Consider the following 19,633-nt stretch of genomic DNA (forward strand, 5'->3'; position numbering starts at 1 on the left):
ATGACAAGTGCAAGGTCCTACATCTGGGTTGGAGCAATCCCAGGCACAGCTACAGGTTGGGCAAAAAGAAAATTCAGTTCAGCCCTGCAGAGAAAGACTTGGGGGTGTTTGTTGATGAGAAACTGAACATGAGCCGGCTTCAGTGTGCACTCACAGCCCAGAAAGCCAACCGTATCCTGGGCTGCATCAAAAGGCTTGTGACCAGCAGGTACAAGGAGGTGATCCTGCCCCTCTACTCTGCTCTCGTGAGACCTCACCTGGAGTATTGTGTGCAGTTCTGGTGTCCTCAACGTAAAAAGGACATGGAACTGTTAGAACAAGTCCAGAGAAGGGCCACGAGGATGATCAGGGGACTGGAGCACCTCCCATATGAAGACAGGCTGAGAAAGTTGGGGCTGTTCATCCTGGAGAAGAGAAGGCTGCGTGGAGACCTCATAGCAGCCTTCCAGTATCTGAAGGGGGCCTATACGGATGCTGGGGAGGGATTCTTCATTAGAGACAGCAGTGACAGGACAAGGGGTAATGGGTTAAAAGTTGAACAGGGGAGATTTAGATTTTATATGAAGAAGTTCTTTACTGTTAGGGTGCTGAGGCACTGGAATGAGTTCCCCAGGGAAGCTGTGAATGCTCCATCCCTGGCAGTGTTCAAGGCCAGGTTGGATGAAGCCTTGGGTGATACAGTTTAGTGTGAGGTGTCCCTGCCCATGGCAGGGGGGTTGGACCTAGATGATCTTAAGGTCCTTTCCAACCCTAACTATTCTGTGATTCTAACTCTGGGGGGTTTTATTTATAACTTCAGATTTTTGATTATAAAAGCCTCTCTGTGCTTTTTTGCCATGTACAAGTAGAAAATCTGTGTGTCCCGTGGAACACAGATGTATTTTGGAGAGGTACATGGCGTCTCATGCATCCAGCTCCTTACAGATGATTAAGCACAAGGCAACATGAATACACCAAAGTACCAAGAGGTACAGCCACCCTCAGGCAGCTGGGCCTTCACCGCAGGTCTGTCCCTCACCAAAGGCAGCAGAACCATTCCACCATCCATATTACCAGCCCTGTTCCCCGGTTTCCCTTTGTGAGATGGGCCTGGAACTGATCCCTCACAGCTATGAGAGAACACGGCACCATCCACAGCTCTGAGGGCACACCAGTTCTTCATGGCTCTGAGGGGAGCCTGAACCCCCATGACTCTGAGGGATCCCCTAGGATGCAGGGCTCTGAGGGGATCCTGTACCCTCATGACTCTGAATGGGACTCTGAGCCCTCACAGCTCTGAGGGAACCCTGCACATTCATGGCTCTTAGAGGATCTTGAATCATTACAGCTCTGACCCCTTGTCGTGATTTAAACCCAAATCCACACAGCTCATTCACTCACTCCCCCCCTTGCTCCCCCAACTCCTGGAGAGCTGAGGAGGAGAATCCAAAGAATGTAGCCCCCACGGATGGAGATAAGAACGGTTTAATAACTAAGGCATAACATAAATCACTACTGCCACTACTACTACAAATAATAATGATAAAGGAAATAACAAGTGAAGGGAATACAACACCTCACCAGCCACCAATCCATAACTCACCCCACCCTGCCCAACCGAGCACCGACCGTTACCTCCTCCATCCCCGAGAGCTCCAGCCCTTCCGGGTTTCCCCCAGTTACCTCCTGGGTATGACGTGCTATGGTATGTAATACCTCTTTGGCTAGCCTGGGTCAGGTGTCCTGTCTCTCCTTCCTCCCGGCCTCCCCTCCTTCCCTGGCAGAGCATGAGCTCAGCAAAGGCCTTGGACAAACCAAACATTTGAGCAGTAACTCAAAACATACTTGCTATCAGCAACCGTTCTCAGCCCGAAAGTCAGAACACAGCACTGCACCAGCTACCAAGAAGGAGAAAAATGACTGCTAGTGCTCAAACCAGGACACCCCTCTGGTCCTTCATGGCTCTGAGGGGACCCTGTTCCCTCATGACTCGGAGGGGAGCCTCAAGCTGCCACAGCTCTGAGGGGAGCCTGCGTGCTCATGGCTCTGACCTCTCATGGCTTTGAGGGGACCCTGAGCACCCCTGCTCTGAGGGCATGCTGCACTGAGAGGATGCTGCTCCCTCATGGCTCCAAAGGGGCTCTTCCATCGCAGCTCTGAGGGGACCCTGATCCCTCATGGCCCTGAGGATCCTGCGCTCTCATGGTCCTGACAGAAACTTATCCCTCATAGCTCTGAGAAGATCCTGAACCCTCATGTCTCTGAGAGGACTCTGATCCCCCACAGTTCTGAGGGGATCCTCAATCCTTCATGGCTCACAGAGGATCCCTGATCCCTCTTGGCTCTGAAGGGATCCCAATCCCTTTCAGCTCATTGAGGATCCCTGATCCCTCACAGGTCATGGAGAAACCTGGGTCCATCTCCGTTCTGTCGGGATCCCTATCCCTCCTGAGTCATGGAGAATCCCGGATCCCTCTCGGCTCCGAAGTGATCCCCGATCCCCCCCGGCTCCCGGAGGATCCCGGATCCCTCCCGCCTCGGCGGTGCCCCGCGCAGCACCGAGACCTCCCGCCGGGGGGCGCCGCAGTGCTCGTGGCGGGTCGGCGGCAGGGGGCGCTGCTGTGCCGCTCGCGGGAGCTGCAACGGCCGGTGTCGGCTGTGCCGGCGGGGCGGCCATGGCCGGTCCGGAGACTGAGCGAGCGGAGGCGCAGGCGGTGGCGGCCCGGCTGCTCCGCCTGGAGGCCCGCCTGGCGCGGGCGGAACGGCAGCTGAGGGCCGCGCTGGCTCTGCGCGGCCGCCTCCAGGCGCTGGAGCGGCGGCTGGAGACCGGCGGTGGTTGTAGCGGTAGCTGCGGCGGGGCCCCTCGGATGTCAGCGAGGCGCGGGGCGGCCGGCGGCGGCCGGCGGGCAGCCCGGCCCCGGGCAGGGCAGGGCCCGGTGAGCCTGGAGGACGTGTGGCTGCAGTTCAGCGAGCGGGAGTGGCGGGCGCTGCGTGGCTGGCAGCAGGCCCTGCACCGGGCCGTTATGCGGAGCAACTACCACATGCTGCTCTCCCTCGGTAAGGGCCTGACCTCGACCTCCACCTCGAGCCGGGTGTGTGTGGTGAGGGTCGGAGAGGGAGGTGGGCAGGAAGAGGGTCGCTGCCCTGTCCCCGCTGGCCCTGTGCAAGCGGAACCTGTGGCTGCTCGTCAGTTCACCCCTCCTGCAGAGCCGGATGCTCCCAGACGTGATACCCAGGCCCGGTCAGAAGATGGGATCCAGCCGTGTGTTCAGAGCTGCGTGGGTGGGAATGGGAGAGATGATCCTGTGGAGACTGGTAAGTGGCTTTGGGGTGAGTGGGCTGTTGGGACATGGGGTGCCAAAACCCCCCCAGATGGGCCGGTTCTGGGACATCAGCCTCTCCAAGGCACTCGCTGTGTTGAGTGTCCTGTTACAAACATAGCTGTTGGGCACCTCATCCCTACCAGCCTTACCAGGAGGCTACATTAAAACACTTATTTCCCCTCTCCTGGTTGCTGCACTCCTATGTCTGCATTGCCAGAGCAGGGTGAAGGTCAGTTCTTGACCACTGGATGTCAAGAGCCCTTTCCATTCTGTGTGCACAGACGTGCCAGATGTGACTGCTTTTACACATGCATGAAGTGTTCTTCCAGTTCATTGTATTATGGAGGTGACATGTAGAGCAGCAGCCCATCTGCTTTTCCTGATTTCATAGCATTTTTTGGGTACATGACATTTGTAATTCTCACTAGAGCTTTTTTGATGGGCTGGAAGCAGTGCGTGTTTTACTGAGAGTGACTGCAAAGGGATTGACGCGACTAGCAGAGCCGAAAGAGAAGTAAACCTCAAAAACAAGAATTCAGGTGGCACTGCCCTTTCCCAGGATGGCATAGGATGGGTTTTCAGCTGCTGATGGGCAACACCACAAAATAGACATTTCACCTGTGTGAAGTTTCTGTGGGTTTCTGAAGCTCAGAATGTCTGCTGAGGGTTTTGTGGCAAATACTTGAGGTCTGTTTGAGAGACCCTTGTCAGCAAGAACTGATGTGAGGGTTTTGTCTAGATTGTGAGCTAGGACAGAGCTGCTGGGGTGAGAATTGGAATTAATTTTGTGTATGGAATTAAAATAACATTGTTTCCCATTAACAGAAGACACCATAATCCATATTAAGAAAGAGGAAGAGTTGGCCTCTGCAGATCAGCAGGAAAGGGAGGCTGGAAAGGCTCCTGAAGAGCCCTCCCCGGGTGAGTAACTGCATACCTCAGAGGGAAAATGAAATACAAGGATTAAATTCCAAGGTTGGGTTTTTTTTCCACCTCTTCTCATGTATTCTGGATGTTTTATGGAAGGCTCATAGGTTTTGAACAGACTTGCCACCGGTCCTGACAGGTAAGGGCTGGTATTCTGTCTTGCCCTTCTCACAGCCACTTTGGAGTTTGCAAAGCACATGTCTGGTTCCCATCCAAGCAGTGCAGTGAGGAATAGGAAATGTTTTGTTCTCCCTTAATTTCTTCACTTTTATTACCTCACATTGACAGCTCTGTTTAAATATATCATCACATTTGGTTACTTTTGAGGGTCGATAGGTTAACTTGGAAGAGACAAACCTCAGTGCCAGGATGAGGTGTGGGGTTGGTGCCATCCATTGCACGGGTGTCTGCGGGGGGTCAGAGCAGCTGTGGCAGCTCTGCAGCTCCCTAGCCCCTGCAGCTTTCTCTCGCAGGGCTATGGTGCCTCTCCTCCTGCACATCCAGAGGCCTCAGGTTGCCTTTTCCCTCCTCTCCTGTGCTTTTCCTGCGTACAGGAGTGAGTGAATGGGCTCCTGGGGGTGCTGGTGCAGTACAGGGAGCCTGAACAGCCCAGGGACCTGTTTCTTGCCTTCTCACTTGGTGGTACCTCTTTGTATTACACATAAACTATTCTGCTTTGGAGCTTGGCTGTCCTTACTCTTTACAAAGGGCAGCAGCTCTACCTGCTGGCTCCATCATCATTGTACATGGCATCCAGTATGTGACAAGCTGGGATTTTTAGACCTTTAAGAAATGGGGATTCTGGGAGCTTGGCTTGTGGGAAAATGAAAATCAAGAGCAGAGCAGGTTCCACCCTTGTGAGATCCTGACCTTACGCAGGTACTATGTCCTTGTCTTCAATTTTCTCCTTTAGCAGAGCAAGCGTTTTACGAGCCTGAGTCTTCAAATCAGCCCAAGAAAGGCAAAGAGGTGCATGCCAGGGAGCTGCCAGGTGTGGAGGGTGAGGACCTCGCAGGAAATCCTGATGGTGAGGATTCCCTGGCAAAAACTCCCACTGAGGGAATTGCCCCTCCTGCCAAGTCTTCCCTGAGGCTTTGTCAGAACTTTCCTTGTCTTTGTGCGTTCCCAAATACTTTCTGCTTTGCATCTTTGTGCTGTGATTCTCAACTGTGTACATTCTCCCCCATGAGCAGGATTTCAGACTTATGCAACTGATATTTTATCATGGATTAAGCAAGAAGAGGAGCCACGCTGCCCTGAACAACAAGACTTGGAGAAAGAGGTCTCTGCAGATTCAAGCACAGGTTAGTAGTGGATTTCAGCTGAGATTTCTGGGACAGTAAATCTAATTTAGATTATTTTTTATACACTATTTGATGTCATGAACTAGTAATTTAAGATATGAAAGAACTAGAGCAAACCTCAGTCTGCTAGTTAGTATTTGTTCTCAAAAACTGGAGATTCAGTCAGCTGAAGAGGCTCTGGTGAGACCCCTCCCTGCAGTCCTGCATGCAGCTCTGGGATCCCCAGCATGCAAAGGAGCTGTTGGTGAGAGTCCAGGGGAGGACACAAAGATGATTCCAAGGGCTGGAACACGTCCCCTGTGGAGACAGGCAGAGAATTGGGCTTGTTCAGTGAGGAGAAGGCTCCGAGAGACCTTACAGCAGCTTCCAGTGCCTAAAGGGGCCAACAAGAAAGCTGGAGAGGGGCTTTCGACAAGGGCAGGTAGGGACAGGACAAGGGGGAATGGATTTAACCTGACAGAGGGGAGATTTAGATGAGATCTGAGGAAGAAGTTCTTCCCTGTGAGGGTGGTGAGGCCCTGGCACAGGTTGCCCAGAGAAGCTGTGTCTGCCCCATCCCTGGCAGTGTTCAAGGCCAGTTTGGATGGGGCTTGGAGCAACCTGGTCTGGTGGAAGGTGTCCCTGCCTGTGGCCACGGGTTGGGACTGGATGATCCTTAAGGTCCTTTCCAACCCAAACTATTCAAGGGTTCCCTCTGGCTTAGAAGCTTCTAAAGGTAGTACCAATGAACAAGGAGCCCTGAGTTTGCATTCCCAAGCAGGAGAGCTGGCCTGCAGCTAAAGATAAGGTGACTTTAATGCAAAAGAATTTTGGGATGTGCTGTTTGGCTATGTGCATGCTGACATTCGTTCATTTGGAGTTGCTGTGCAGAGCACACTTGGCGTATGGATTATGCCTGCTTCCTTCACCTAAGTTAGTTAAACATTCATAGCATGTGGTGAAGTCACTATAGAGTAAATCAAGGGATAAACTCTTGGTATGCTGGTAACTGCTTTGAAACTGACAGTGTGCATGATTTTGCCCCACCAGAAAAGGTCATGCAGGATATCACCCTGGTGTAAGGCTGGATCTGCTCCAGCTCACCCCTTCCCACTGGATGCCTGTTACAACTGCTTCAAGAGCTCACAGGGTGGGCTTCCCAGCCCACTCTGCTTGTGCCAGACCTTCCAGCCTGTGCGTACACATGACCTGGAGTTACTGGGGTGGGAGGACGTGCTTAGGCAACTGCCATAGAGCAACCAGTACCTTCTGCATTCATGCTTTAGCTCAGCCTGTGGTAACATGTTTGTGTGCTGCTGTTCCCATACACCACTGGAGAAATAAGGGCTGGAGATGTTTTTGCAGTGCAGGTAACTTTGGATTCAACTGAGTGATGCTGCTGAGAGGCTCATGGTCCTTCATGATACCCAGTGGAGTCTTTCTGTAGTAACTGGCAGATGTTGGAAGAGTCACAGGTCTTAGGGGACAGGAAAATTATGGAGCATTAGAAAGCTGGACTGAAGAGTGTTGTTGGAAATAAGCTGGAAAATGAAACATTGGACACAATCACGGACAGGGGAAATTTGTAGGTCAGCAGGACAGTTTTGTCCAGTGGCAGAGGGAGAGCTGTGCCAGGTGCCTCTTTGGATTGGATTGTCAGGAGTCATAAATGTTTTCTGAGAAAAGCAGGAGAGACATCTAGGTGAGAGGCAGCTCTCTGTCAGGGTATGCCTCTGCACCAGTCCAGAGCTGTGTGCCTGTCTGGGGATCACTTGTAATGTGCAAGACCTTCCTCCACTCAGCCACTCGAGCTTTCTCCAAGGAGAAAGACCCAGCCAGAGAACATCTCCTTGTAGAAGCCCAGCCGGGGATCCCAGAAAGGGATCCAGCCCCAGGGACATGCCAAGCTGGCAGTGGTGCCTTGGCTGGGGCCCTTCCTGCTCTAGATGCTTGCTGGAGTGCCTGGAGAGCAGCAGAGAGCACCAGCGGGTGGCCATGTCCACTCTGTCAAGGAACTTAGGCCTCACATTTCAGGTATCTCTGTGAGAGGGGGAAGATAAGATATTGCATTAGTGATTTGTTGTGTAGATTTAAAAGCAAAAAATAATTGGAAAAAAAAATCTTCTGTTTTCCTGAAGATTTTCTCTCAGTGGAGCACTGGTACTTGCTCCCCCATCGGTACTGAAACCTCCCACGTAATTTACTTTGTCCCTTAGTGTGGCTGTAGGCTTGGATGGACTCTGAAGAGGCTTACTTAATTAAAATGATAGAATCCTAGAATGGTTTGGGTTGGAAAGGACCTTATGATCATCCAATTCCAACCCCCTGCCATGGGCAAGGATGCCTTTCACTAGACGAGGTTGCTCAAGGCTCTGTCCAATCTGGCATTAAACACTGTCAGGGATGGAGCATTTACCACTTCTCTGGGCAACCTGTTCCCATGCCTCACCACCCTCACAGTAAAGAGCTTCTTCCTTATATCTAACCTGAACTTCTCCTGTTTTAGCTAAACACTCTGAAATGTATCTGTTTCAGTGCATGATGAAAACACGAAGAGGGACCCTCCAGCAGACTGCTTTGAAAGCACAGCACGTGACTCAGAGGTGCCAGGAAGACCTGGAGAGCAGTTTTCCAAGGATCCTAGCCCTGGAGTGACATGGAACAGTCAGTGGAATTCAGAAATGATGGAAACAAACGCTGCTGGGAGCAGTCTTGGGGATGACACTCAGCACACCCGAGGATTTGGTGAACACTTGGATTTCTTCAGCACTCAGGAAAACAGCGTCGGAAAGAGACCGTGCACGTACAACAAACGGGAGAGAAATTCCACCCAGCAGGAACATCTCCAGGCTCCCCAGGGAGCACAAGAAGGGAATGTGTCTCCACACCTCATGTGTGAGAGGACTGTCAATGAAAGGGCATTCTGTGTGCTGCACTCACAGCCATGTGCTGCAGCTGAAAAAAGAGCCGGGCAGGGGCCTCCTTCTGCCTCGTATGAGGGGCTACCCATGGGGCCACAGCTTGCTGCCCATCCCGACTGTGGACAGAACCCTGCAGGTGAACCTGGGCTTCATGAGCACCATGGCCTGGGTGGAGAGGAGCAGCCACCAGCAGAAAGCGAGGAGAACTTCCCTGCTGAAAACCCTTTGGCCAGCCCCTGCTGGGATCACCCCCAGGACAAGGCGGAGGCCTGCAGCAGGTGCCAGCAGCACTTGGCACCACGGGGCAGCCCCGCAGGACAGCAGCAGAGCCAAGGCAGGGGCAAGTCCTACATTTGCAGTGACTGTGGGAAAGGCTTCGTGTGCCATTCATGGCTTGTTAGGCACCAGATGACTCACACGGGAGAGAGGCCATACAAGTGCTCCGAGTGTGACAAAAGCTACCGACGAAAGGATTACCTTCTAAACCACCTGCGCCGGCACTCAGGAGAGGGGCTCTTCCAGTGCTCCCTCTGCAGGAAGAGATTTGTGCTCAGGAGGAGTTTCATGAAGCATCAGGAAACTCACTTGCAAGAAACACACCTGGCCTTGGCCAGTTGGCCCTGCACAGAGATCAGGGGGGCTGTAATGCACTCCATATAGAAAATCCTACCCAGCTGGGGGGTTTGCATCACCCTCAGCTGTCACCTTTGCTGGGCAGGGCCATAGCAAGATCCCCATGCTCTGTGCTGGGCCATGGCAGGAGGAGGCAGCTGTGGAACAGCCATCTTGAGCCTGCTTCCAGGCAAAGCAAGAAGGCTGGGGAGTTATTTTCCACAGATGGTGTTGAAATGGTGTGTGGAGCCAGTTCACTGCCCTTCATCAGTGCCTGTTGCTGCTGGACACATGATGGAGCTGTCCTGGAATTCTGCAGTGCTTAGAGTTACTGTTAGCTGTGAGTCCACACTGGAGAGAAAGCTCATTGACACAGGGAACATTCTGTAACACTTTGGGCTGGAGAAAGTCTACAGTGTTACCCCTAGGCTGCAGAGAGTCTGAAGAGTCTGGGGACTGGGCTGGAAATGAAGTTGCTAACACTAATTTTCCAGGTGGAGCAGTGTCAGGAAAGACCTACTTTTCTGACACATGAGAAAGGAAGCGCTGGCCCTATGGGTCTTTGGAAGAAGCCTCTTCAAGAGTGGCGACTGGGATAGAGGGATGCAGAGCACAAAAAGTAGCTTGTTCCCACAGTTAAATCATGGGGCTCATGGGGCTCTGTGCTGCTGAACCCAGACTGTGAATTCCTGAAGGCTGAGATCCTCGCCTGGAATAGGGGTTTGATTTTGCATAGCCTTAAAGATGTGCAGCAGTTACTTTCCCTCCTTGTTGCAGGTCTTGTGTGTGTTCAGTTTGCCAAATCCTGTGAAAGCAGACCCTTAGATGCTTGTTAAACATTCTCCTACAGAAAAATGTATTTTTGCTTGTCTTTGGTTCCTCTTATCAGGCCTGTGAGGTTCTGAAGTGCCATGGCACTGCAAGGACATGATTTATTCTTTTCCATGATCCAAGCCTGGATGTACCCAATGTCACCATGTTGATGGTGTCACAAGCAAAATGCAGAAGCAGCAGCACTGGCTGGATTGGGAAGAGCCTGTTTTGGTTCAGGGCTCCATCGTCACCAGACACACTTTGTTAAAGTCTTTTTTACGTGCATGTTTCTGTTTCAGTTCTGTGAGGATGGGTTTACGTCTGCTGAAATGTCACGGTTTTTTAAATTAAAGTTGTTAGGAGAAATTTCGCTGTTTGTTCCACAAGGGAAGGAGGGAGGATGGGCAAGCTTGAAGCCAGAGGAGCAGCTCCGGGGCTGCCGTCTCACGTCGCAGCTTTGCTGTAGTGACCGACCCGGGACGAGGGGGAGCAGTCTGTCCCCCCTTCCATTGCTGAGTGAGGCCTCCCGCGCCGGGCCGGGAACAGGCAGAGCTAGGCCCGTTCACCGGGACACCGCATCCCCCTCTGGCTCTGAGCGCCGCAGGTCCGCGTCGCTATGACAACAAGTAAAAGCGGGCTCGCCATCCCCGCCCTGTGAGGGTGCGCTTGCCATCCTCCAATCGGCGTCCGGTTTCTTCGTTCGCTGGCCAATGGGAATGAACGTGTCTGCCCGACCTTCCTCGTGGAGGCCGCGCCGCACGTGCGCGCTGTGATTGGTTGTCGTGACGCCTGTTCGCCAATGGGAGGGCGGAGGCGAGGAGTGACAGGCCAATGGCGAGGAAATGTGGGCTGCGTCGGCCCAGCCCAGGGCTGGCTGCGCGTGGAGGCAGGCGCCGCGCCCGATTGGCTGCGGCTCGGGCGAGGGGCGTGGCGTGGTGCCGCGGAGCGGACTGCGGCGGTGCCGCGGGAAGTGCTGCGAGCAGGGGGGGACAGGGCTGTGAGGGAGCTCCCGTCGGCACCAGTGCAGTGTGGCAGCCAGGCGGGAATGGCCGCCTGGGGGTCGCGAGCCCCTGCGAGGCCTGTGCCTGCTGCGGGGGCCGGGTGGCCTGCACGGCCCGGGGCTTGCAGCTTGTGGGAAGGCACCGACACTGCCGGGCACACAGGGGATGGCACGGACACTGCCGGGCACACAGAGGATGGCAGACACTGCCAGGCACACAGGGGATGGCACAGACACTGCCGGGCACACAGCGGAAGGCACAGACACTGCCGGGCACACAGGGGAAGGCACATACACTGCCGGGCACACAGGGGATGGCACGGACACTGCCGGGCACACAGGGGATGGCAGACACTGCCGGGCACACAGGGGATGGCACGGACACTGCCGGGCACACAGGGGATGGCACGGACACTGCCGGGCACACAGCGGAAGGCACAGACACTGCCGGGCACACAGGGGAAGGCACATACACTGCCGGGCACACAGGGGATGGCACGGACACTGCCGGGCACACAGGGGATGGCACGGACACTGCCGGGCACACAGGGGATGGCAGACACTGCCGGGCACACAGGGGGTGGCACGGACACTGCCGGGCACACAGCGGAAGGCAGCAGCGGCTGCTAGAGAAGCGAGGGTGCCGTGTTTTCCTCTAGGGTCAGTTTAACAGAGCTCAGATGTCGGCCCTGTGGGAGTAATGATCTCCTCCTGACCCGCTGGGCACTGCCGCACAGGAATGGGTGGTGAGTGGGTTCCACAGCAGGGCTTCAATTTGGCCCAATGCCCTGGCACAGGGGTGCATGATTTCCTTCTGCATCTGATAGCAGAATGTGTTGTGGAGCATCCCATCCGTGTTCCCAGAAACACTCCCCCATGTGCTCTGCCAGAGCCCTGTTGTCTCCCTGGTTCTTTTTGCAGGTACATGCTCTGATGGTTTCTATTCTCTCCCTTTTCTACCAGTGCCCCTGTGCAGTTTTCTCTTCTTTTCAATGTGCCTCTCCAAGGATCTCCTCTGCGACTGACATCCTCAAGATTGACTCCTGCAGCCCATGCAATGGGAAAATCCTCTTTCAGACCCCACCTAAAATCCAAGCCTTAATTTTTTTTTTATGTTACTGGGCTATTGCCCTTTTGTTGTTGTATTCTAAATAACCACAACGAGCTTTGTTGTGGCACATGGGAGTATTCCTCATGGATATGCAGATTAAGGAAGCATATCCATATGTGTCTTCATAGCAGAAGTTGCTTTAAATGTAAATCTGCACCATAATAGTCTGTTAAGCTGATTTTGAAGAATTTTGCCTTTCAGATTCTACATGTGGCTTTGAAGGAGGGAAGCAGCGTGTGAAAGGAGACCTGGCTCCTGCTCTCCATGTGCCACAGGCTCCACGTCTCTGGCAATGAAGTTCAGAGCCGTGTTTCACATCTCAATGACCTCAACTCTTTGTGTCTTTTAAACCCACATGGTTTTTTTTGAGAAGTTTTATCCTGTTTAATACCGAAGTTCATTAGAAACTCTTTAAACTCTCTTCCTGGCTTGTTATTTAGGGATTTGTTCCTGTTTTCCATTTTACGATGGTTTATTGCTAGGTGCTGAGCTGTCAGAATGCCACCACGTACAAGAACAGCATCGTTAACTGCCTATGGTTTTCCTCTACAAAATAAGCCTCTCCTGAAGCAATGGATTCACAACATGGGCTGGGACATGGAAATGCCACCCAAGCACCAGCGGTTATGTCTGAAGCACTTTGAGGACAGTTCTTTTGAAACTGAGCCCTTAAAAATGAGAAAAAACTGATGGCTGCTGAAAGAAGCCATTCCCAAAAAAATTCCTTTTGGGGAAGATGGGAACTGGCTCATCAGCGTGCTGTGGAGTTTCCGTGCTGGGATAAGTAATCAATCTCAGAAGCAAATCCAGAATCCCAAGCCTTTACAGGTAATTAAGATGTTTGCTGTTGTCTTTATTTCCCTTAAATTAAAAGAAGATTCTTATGTGGAACCCTTTAGGGGAGCAGCAGTATGGGATATGGGTTGGGGTTAGGGTTAGGGTTAGAATGCAGAATGCAGAGGTGGCACTGGGAATTAAAAGGCATCTTGGTGCTCTTTGCACTCAAATTCCAATGCTATGCCTAAATCATAGAACCACAGAATGGCTTGGGTTGGAAAGGACCTTAAGATCATCAAGTTCCAACCCCCCTGCCATGGGCTGCGACGAATCTAACAAAAACATGCCACACAAGGCTCTGTCCAACCTGGCCTTGAATTCTGCCAGGGATGGGGCATTTACCACTTCTTTGGGCAACCCATTCCAGTGCCTCACCACCCTCACAGTAAAGAACTTCCTGCTTATATCTAACCTGAACTTCCCCTGTTTCAGTTTTAACCCATTACCCCTTGTACCGTCACTACAGTCCCTGATGAAGAGCCCCTCCCCAGCATCCTGGGGAGCAAATCTGCTGTTGGCTGGAAATGCGGTCCCGCTTCACACTGTGGAACGAACTCACTCCCCACAGACCTGTATTTGTACATGACACTCCTCATGCTTGGGAAAGCTTCCCCTGGAGTCACTGAGGTGACCTGTCGGTGCCCACAGTGTGGGTGTCTGGGGCTGAGCCGAGGGCTGAACTTCTGCTCAGCCTTCTCCCCTATGTATTTAACTGGGGCTGTGATCCCATCTAGCGACAAATTGCTGGAACTTAATTATTTCCCTTGGCAGCAGATGTGTACAACTGAGTTTATACATGATGTGAGCTGCAAAATGTCTCAGCCGGCGAGATGGGCGTTAGATTGGAAGGCAAATTAAAACGGACTCAAAGGCAAGCACGCACAAACACAGTACTTGGATATAAAGTGCAGCTTCAACATATGTATACCCCATGTAAAACCCCACAGAAAGTCCCACAGTATTAATCTCTTGGTATTCATAGAGCTTAATTTGTCACTTGTGTTAACATTTATTATTAGGGAAGAACCCTGACAGCCTGTGGCACTGCCTTAGGGCTTGTTTAAAATACCCCCTGGAGTGTTTTCTGGTTTTCAGTGAAAGGAAGAGCTACATTCCCTGATGGCACTGAGTGTCAGTGGCAACCACAGGTATTTATTGGTTTAAGACTAATTTTTGACCCAGTCATTACAGAAAGCCATTGCTTCACTTGAGTCACATTATTCTAATGTCATTTTACTCATTCTAAGCCATGTGCAGAAGTAACAATAGGAGATTCGTATATGAAAGCCTTAATTATATAAAGCCCTTAATTAGTCTGCTGGTAGTACGCAGTGTGGTACATAACAGTACAACAGAAACAGTTGGCTGGGGACTGCTTCCTTACTGCTGTTTGAAGAAAAGGGCTTTTGAGGATGGTGGCCGTAGCTACTGATTGCTTTGGTTTGGGTCCCTGGGACGTTTGATGGTGCTGCAGCACATGAGGGGAAGATTGGCAGAAAGAGCTTTACCAGAAAGTGATAAAGGAGAATTACAAGTCTTTAACCGCACGGAGTTAAACAACAAAGGTTAGCTTTCCATTTCTTGCTGAAGGCCAACAGCTCCATGCTGTTCCTGACTTGGCTCTTGTCTAACAGTCACTCCTCAAATCCCTTGATTTCTTGTGAATTAAACTTTAGATACTTCTGAACCTTTGTTGGAGATTATAAGCTCCACAGTCTTTAAAGACTGAAGGACAGTCACTTTCCTGACTGCTCCAAGGTCACCGCCTCACTGCATCCTGTGGGTGTATCATAGAATCCCAGACTGGTTTGAGTTGGAAGGGACCTCAAAGCCCATCCAGTTCCAACCCCCTGCCACAGACAGGGACACCTTTCACTAGACCAGGTTGCTCCAAGCCCCGTCCAACCTGGCCTTGAACACTGCCAGGGATGGGGCAGCCACAGCTTCTCTGGGCAACCTGTGCCAGGGCCTCACCACCCTCACAGGGAAGAACTTCTTCCTCAGATCCCATCTCAATCTCTCCTCTGTCAGTTTAAATCCATTCCCCCTTGTTCTGTCCCTACCTGCCCTTGTCAAAAGCCCCTCTCCAGCTTTCTTGTTGGCCCTTTCAGGCACTGAAAGCAAAGCTGCTCTAAGGTCTCCCTGGAGCCTTCTCCTCTCTAGGCTGAACAAGCCCAGCTCTCTCAGCCTGTCTCCATAGCAGAGGTGCTCCAGTCCTCAGAGCATCTTTGTGGCCTCCTCTGGACTCGCTCCAACAGCTCCACATCCTTCTTATGTTGGGGTCCCCAGAGCTGGATGCAGGGCTGCAAATGAGTTTATGTTTCTATTAAGATGAAAATGAAAATGAAGAAGTCTTACCAGTCAGTTTTAAGTGCCCAGCTATACATTTGTTTGAAGTGATAATTTTTTCTTTAAATTTGAAGGTGTGAGCCCCCACTGGGGCCTCAACATTCAGATAATTCCTTGGATAAATAGAAGAACCTGCTGTAATTAAGGGCTAAAAGTGCTTTTACGTGTCTTCTGGACCAGAGGAACAGAAGTGCTGTGAACCCCAGGAGCCTGTGTTATCACATACTCCAGTTTGTGCTTTGTGATGCTCTTCAGTAGGGTTTAAGAATTGCTGATAGAGCTATCCCTATTCTTTTGCCATATCTGCACTTCCAAATTTAAAATTACATGGAATAAAGAGACAATTTATCCCCTTTTTTCCCAATTCTTTACATACCTTCTGGGTTTTTTACAGTAGAAATGCTAGAGGCTGCAGACAGCTGCCTCTGTTTTTTCTACAGCTCTGCTCTGCTGAAAGAATATGTGCTGTGCATTGCAGGAGGAGGAATTAGCTGGCGGAAAGTAAGTTCACATATCAGAAAGGCAGCTAGAATGAATCAGAACACAGAGCACCAGCTGAATTAGGTTTTGAGGCTGGAATCAATCTGAGTCCTTCCACCTTTGAACTTCCACCTTCCAACCTGTTGGATTTCTGGACTATCTAAAGAAAATCTAAAGAAAACCATTCACAAGAGGAGTTAGAGATGTGGGCACATCTATGGGGGTATGATGTTTTGTAGAGCAAACAAAAGATTTGAGTAAGTATTTACTAAGCAGGGATAGAGACACTGGTTTGGAAAAAAGTTTCACATCTGGTGTGTCCTCCATGAGAGAACAATAGAGAAAAGCCCCTGAGAAATGACAAGGTTGGTGCAAATACAGCTGGCTACGATCTGCTGAATGGCACGTGACTGCTTTTTGGCTAAGTCCAGTCCTTGGTGCAGTTTGTCCAGGTTACCCCTGGAGAGACTGTCCAAAGCTTTAATTACATTAGTTGTTTCAGGCCCTTCTTTTTCTGCATTCTCCATAAGAGAAACTGTTGCATAAACTATGTCACTTGCTGAAAACTTGTTCTTAAAGACAAAGTGAATGCTAAAAGTCTGAACTCTTAAATCTTTTATTCCAAATTTGTTTGCAGATTCTTCAATCATTTCCCAAAGACTTTCTTTCAAAGACATGTCCATGGAATTAAATTTCTGTTTCACTTGCTTCAAAGGCAAACCCATGTCAGCCAAAAACTCTTGGAGCCTCTTCTGCCCTTGTATGGATCAGACCTTAAGGCTAGCAGAAGTGTATGAAGTGTTGCAGAGACTTTCATATAGAGACCAGTGCTGGTATAATGCCAGGCACAAATCATACTCAAATGCTATTCGCATGCAGTCAATTGACAGACAATATTCCTCATCTTCCTTGCGGTGGTTATGGCGAGACACATGACGCTGCAGGATCCCAATATCAGCCACATACTTCATTTGAGTGATTTTATCTTGGACCCATTGATCTGTTAGCCCAACAATAGCCCACCACAACATGTCATTCAAGTCTTTAGACATCCATGCCAGGTCAAACATCATCATTGCAGATGAGATCCCACGGTATTCATATTGCTCATAGTAAAAAAGAATTTCTCGCCTGCGTGCCTCCCATTCCCACCTCTTCCTCCTCTTCATTGTTCTCTCTATTACATCCTCTTCAAAGGTCTATGTTTCTCTGGAGGATCTGACCCATCACCTTCATTCTCAGAGTCCTCTTCTTCATCCTCTTCATCTCTGAAGATGTCATCATAAGCAGGAACATCAAGATCATTGTCTTATTTAACTAACAACTTAATCTGTGTGTCATGATAAACATTCACTACATTGATAGGTCTGTGGCTGTCACATACAAAAAAGACAATGTCTTCTTCAGGCTGCAAGATCTCCAGAAGGTCAACATTGGCACCACAATTAATAAAAACAAAATATTTGAACTGATCTTTATGTTTGAGAAAGGCAGTTTCAAGTTCTTGCCATCCAGATGCTGGGATGAGTGTATATATGGCACATGATCGCACTGAAACAAAGCTTGGAGTATTTTACAAGCACATAATGCATCAACATCTGAAGCAACAAGAAGGAGGACATGCTGGTTGATGATCACATCGTAGAACTCCCGGTGGCAGTCAGAGACGAACATGGCAGCAGCACAAGAGTGGCGGGGAGACAGCGGAGGAACGGCGGCAGCCGCGGACCGCCCCGACTCCATTCTATGGTATAATAGGCATCACAGAAACATGGTGGGATGGCTCCTACAGCTGGAGTGTTGGAATGGAAGAAAAGACAGGCCCGGTAGGAGGGGAGGGGGAGTTGCCCTATATGTCAGTGATAGGCTGGAGAGTATGGAGCTCTGTCTGGGGACAGGTGATCAGTTAACAGAAAGTTTATGGGTCAGGGTTAAGGGGAAATCAGTGATGGGACACATTACTGTGGGGATATGTTACAGACCGCCTGATCAAGAGGAACCTGTGGATGAAGAACTCTACAGACAAATAGGAAAAGCGTCACACTCGCAGGCCCTTGTTCTCATGGGGGACTTCAACCACCCTGATACCTGTTGGGAAGATGGTACGGCCCGGCACAAGCAATCCAGGAGGTTTCTCTATTGTGTGGAAGACAACTTCCTTCTGCAAGCAATAAAGGAGCCGACGAGGAGAGGTGCCCTGCTTGACCTCGTGCTCACCAACAGGGTGAGCTCGTTGGAAATGTGACTCTCCAGAGAAGTCTTGGATGCAGTGATCATGAGATGGTTGAATTCGAGGTCCTCAAGACAGTGAGAAGAGTATGCAGTAAGCTCACTGCCCTGGACTTCAAGAGAGCAGACTTTGGACTCTTCAGGAACCTGCTTAGCAAGGTTCCATGGGATATAGCCCTAGAGGGCAAGGGGGCCCAAGACTCTTGGTTAACATTCAAGGATCACCTGCTACAAGCTCAGGAGTGTTGCATCCCGACTAGAAGGAAGTGCAGCAGGAGGGCCAGGAGACCTTCTTGGATGGATAAGGAGCTGCTAAGGAAACTTAGAGGGGGAAAAAGAGGCTTATAAAAAGTGGAAGCAAGGACAGGTGGCCTGGGAAGAATACAGGGATGTTGTCCAAGAGGGTAGGAACTAGGTGAGGAAAGTTAAGGCCCAGTTAGAATTAAACTTGGCTAGGGATGTGAAAGATAACAGGAAGGGATTCTATAGGTACGTAGTGAACAAAAGACAGACTAGGGACAGAGAACTGGCTGTGTGATGTACTCTAGGTTACCCTGCTCTTGCAGGGGGGTTGGACTAGATGATATTTCAAGATCCCTTCCAACCCTTGGGATTCTGGATTCTGTGATTCTGTGGCTGCCCTGGATTTGCAGAAGGCTGAGGTTCTGAATGACTTCTTTGTCTCGGTCTTCACTGGCAAAGGCTCTGACCACACCACCCAAGTCTTGGAAGGCAGACACAGGGAGTGTGAGAATGAAGACCTTGGGCCCACTGTAGGAGGGGATCTGGTTCAAGACCATCTTAAGAACCTGAATGTGCACAAGTCCATGGGACCTGATGAAATCCATCTGCGGGTCCTGAAGGAGCTGGCGAATGAAGTTGCAAAGCCACTGGCCATCATATTTGAAAAATCATGGCAGACAGGTGAAGTTCCTGATGAATGGAAAAAGGGAAATATAACCCCTATTTTCAAGAAGGGGAAAATGGATGACCCAGGGAATTACGGACCAGTCAGTCTCACCTCTGTGCCTGGCAAAATCTGGGAGCAGATTCTCCTAGAAGGCATGCTAGGGCACATGAAAAACAACAAGGTGCTTGTTGACAGCCAGCATGGCTTTACTAGGGGGAAATCCTGCCTGACCAATTTGGTGGCCTTCTATGATGGGGCTATGGAGCTGATGGACAGGTGTAGAGAAGGTAACATCATCTACCTGGATTCGTGCAAAGCGTTCGACACTGTCCCACATGACATCCTTGTCTCTAAATTGGAGAGACATCAGTTTGATAGGTGGAACACTCGGTGGATAAAGAACTGTCTGGATGGTCGCACTCAAAGAGTTGTGGTCAACGGTTCAATGTCCGGCTGGAGACCAGTAACCAGTGGTGTCCCTCAGGGATCGGTGTTGGGACCGGTCTTGTTTAATGTCTTTGTCAGTGACATGGACAGTTGGATTGAGTGCACCCTCAGCAAGTTTGCTGACGACACCAAGCTGTGTGGTTCGGTTGATACACTGGTAAGGAATGCCATCCAGAGGGACCTTGACACACTTGTGAGGTGGGCTGATGCCAACCTCATGAAGTTTAACCATGCCATGTACAAGGTTCTATACCTGGTTTGGAGCAATCCTAGGCACAGCTACAGGCTGTGCAAAAAGGAAATTCAGAGCAGCCCTGCGGAGAAGGACCTGGGGGTGTTAGTCAATGAGAAAATGAACATGAGCCAGCTTCAGTGTACGCTCGCAGCCCAGAAAGCCAACCATATCCTGGGC

At 50.7% G+C, this 19,633-nt stretch overlaps 1 protein-coding gene and 1 pseudogene across 3 annotated transcripts; one reads left to right on the plus strand and one right to left on the minus strand.

Moving 5' to 3' along the window:
• Positions 1-2,663: 2,663 nt before the first annotated feature.
• LOC101871665 (zinc finger protein 282-like) lies at positions 2,664-10,215 on the plus strand. 3 transcript variants are annotated; one of them, XM_034070479.1, is made up of 6 exons: positions 2,664-3,036; positions 3,187-3,294; positions 4,128-4,223; positions 5,143-5,256; positions 5,423-5,533; positions 8,048-10,215. In XM_034070479.1, the coding sequence occupies exons 1-6, from the start codon at positions 2,847-2,849 to the stop codon at positions 9,091-9,093; spliced, it is 1,665 nt and encodes a 554-aa protein (XP_033926370.1). In that variant the 5' UTR covers positions 2,664-2,846; the 3' UTR covers positions 9,094-10,215. The 3 variants fall into 3 exon arrangements, with proteins under 3 accessions (XP_033926370.1, XP_033926256.1, XP_033926318.1); XM_034070365.1 differs by having other exon boundaries at positions 2,664-3,294; XM_034070427.1 differs by having other exon boundaries at positions 2,664-3,294; positions 5,146-5,256.
• Positions 10,216-15,806: 5,591 nt separating this feature from the next.
• LOC101871496 (cell division control protein 45 homolog) lies at positions 15,807-17,309 on the minus strand (annotated as a pseudogene).
• Positions 17,310-19,633: the final 2,324 nt, after the last annotated feature.

Source organism: Melopsittacus undulatus, chromosome 1 (genome assembly GCF_012275295.1).
Source record: "Melopsittacus undulatus isolate bMelUnd1 chromosome 1, bMelUnd1.mat.Z, whole genome shotgun sequence".
NCBI lineage: Eukaryota > Metazoa > Chordata > Aves > Psittaciformes > Psittaculidae > Melopsittacus > Melopsittacus undulatus.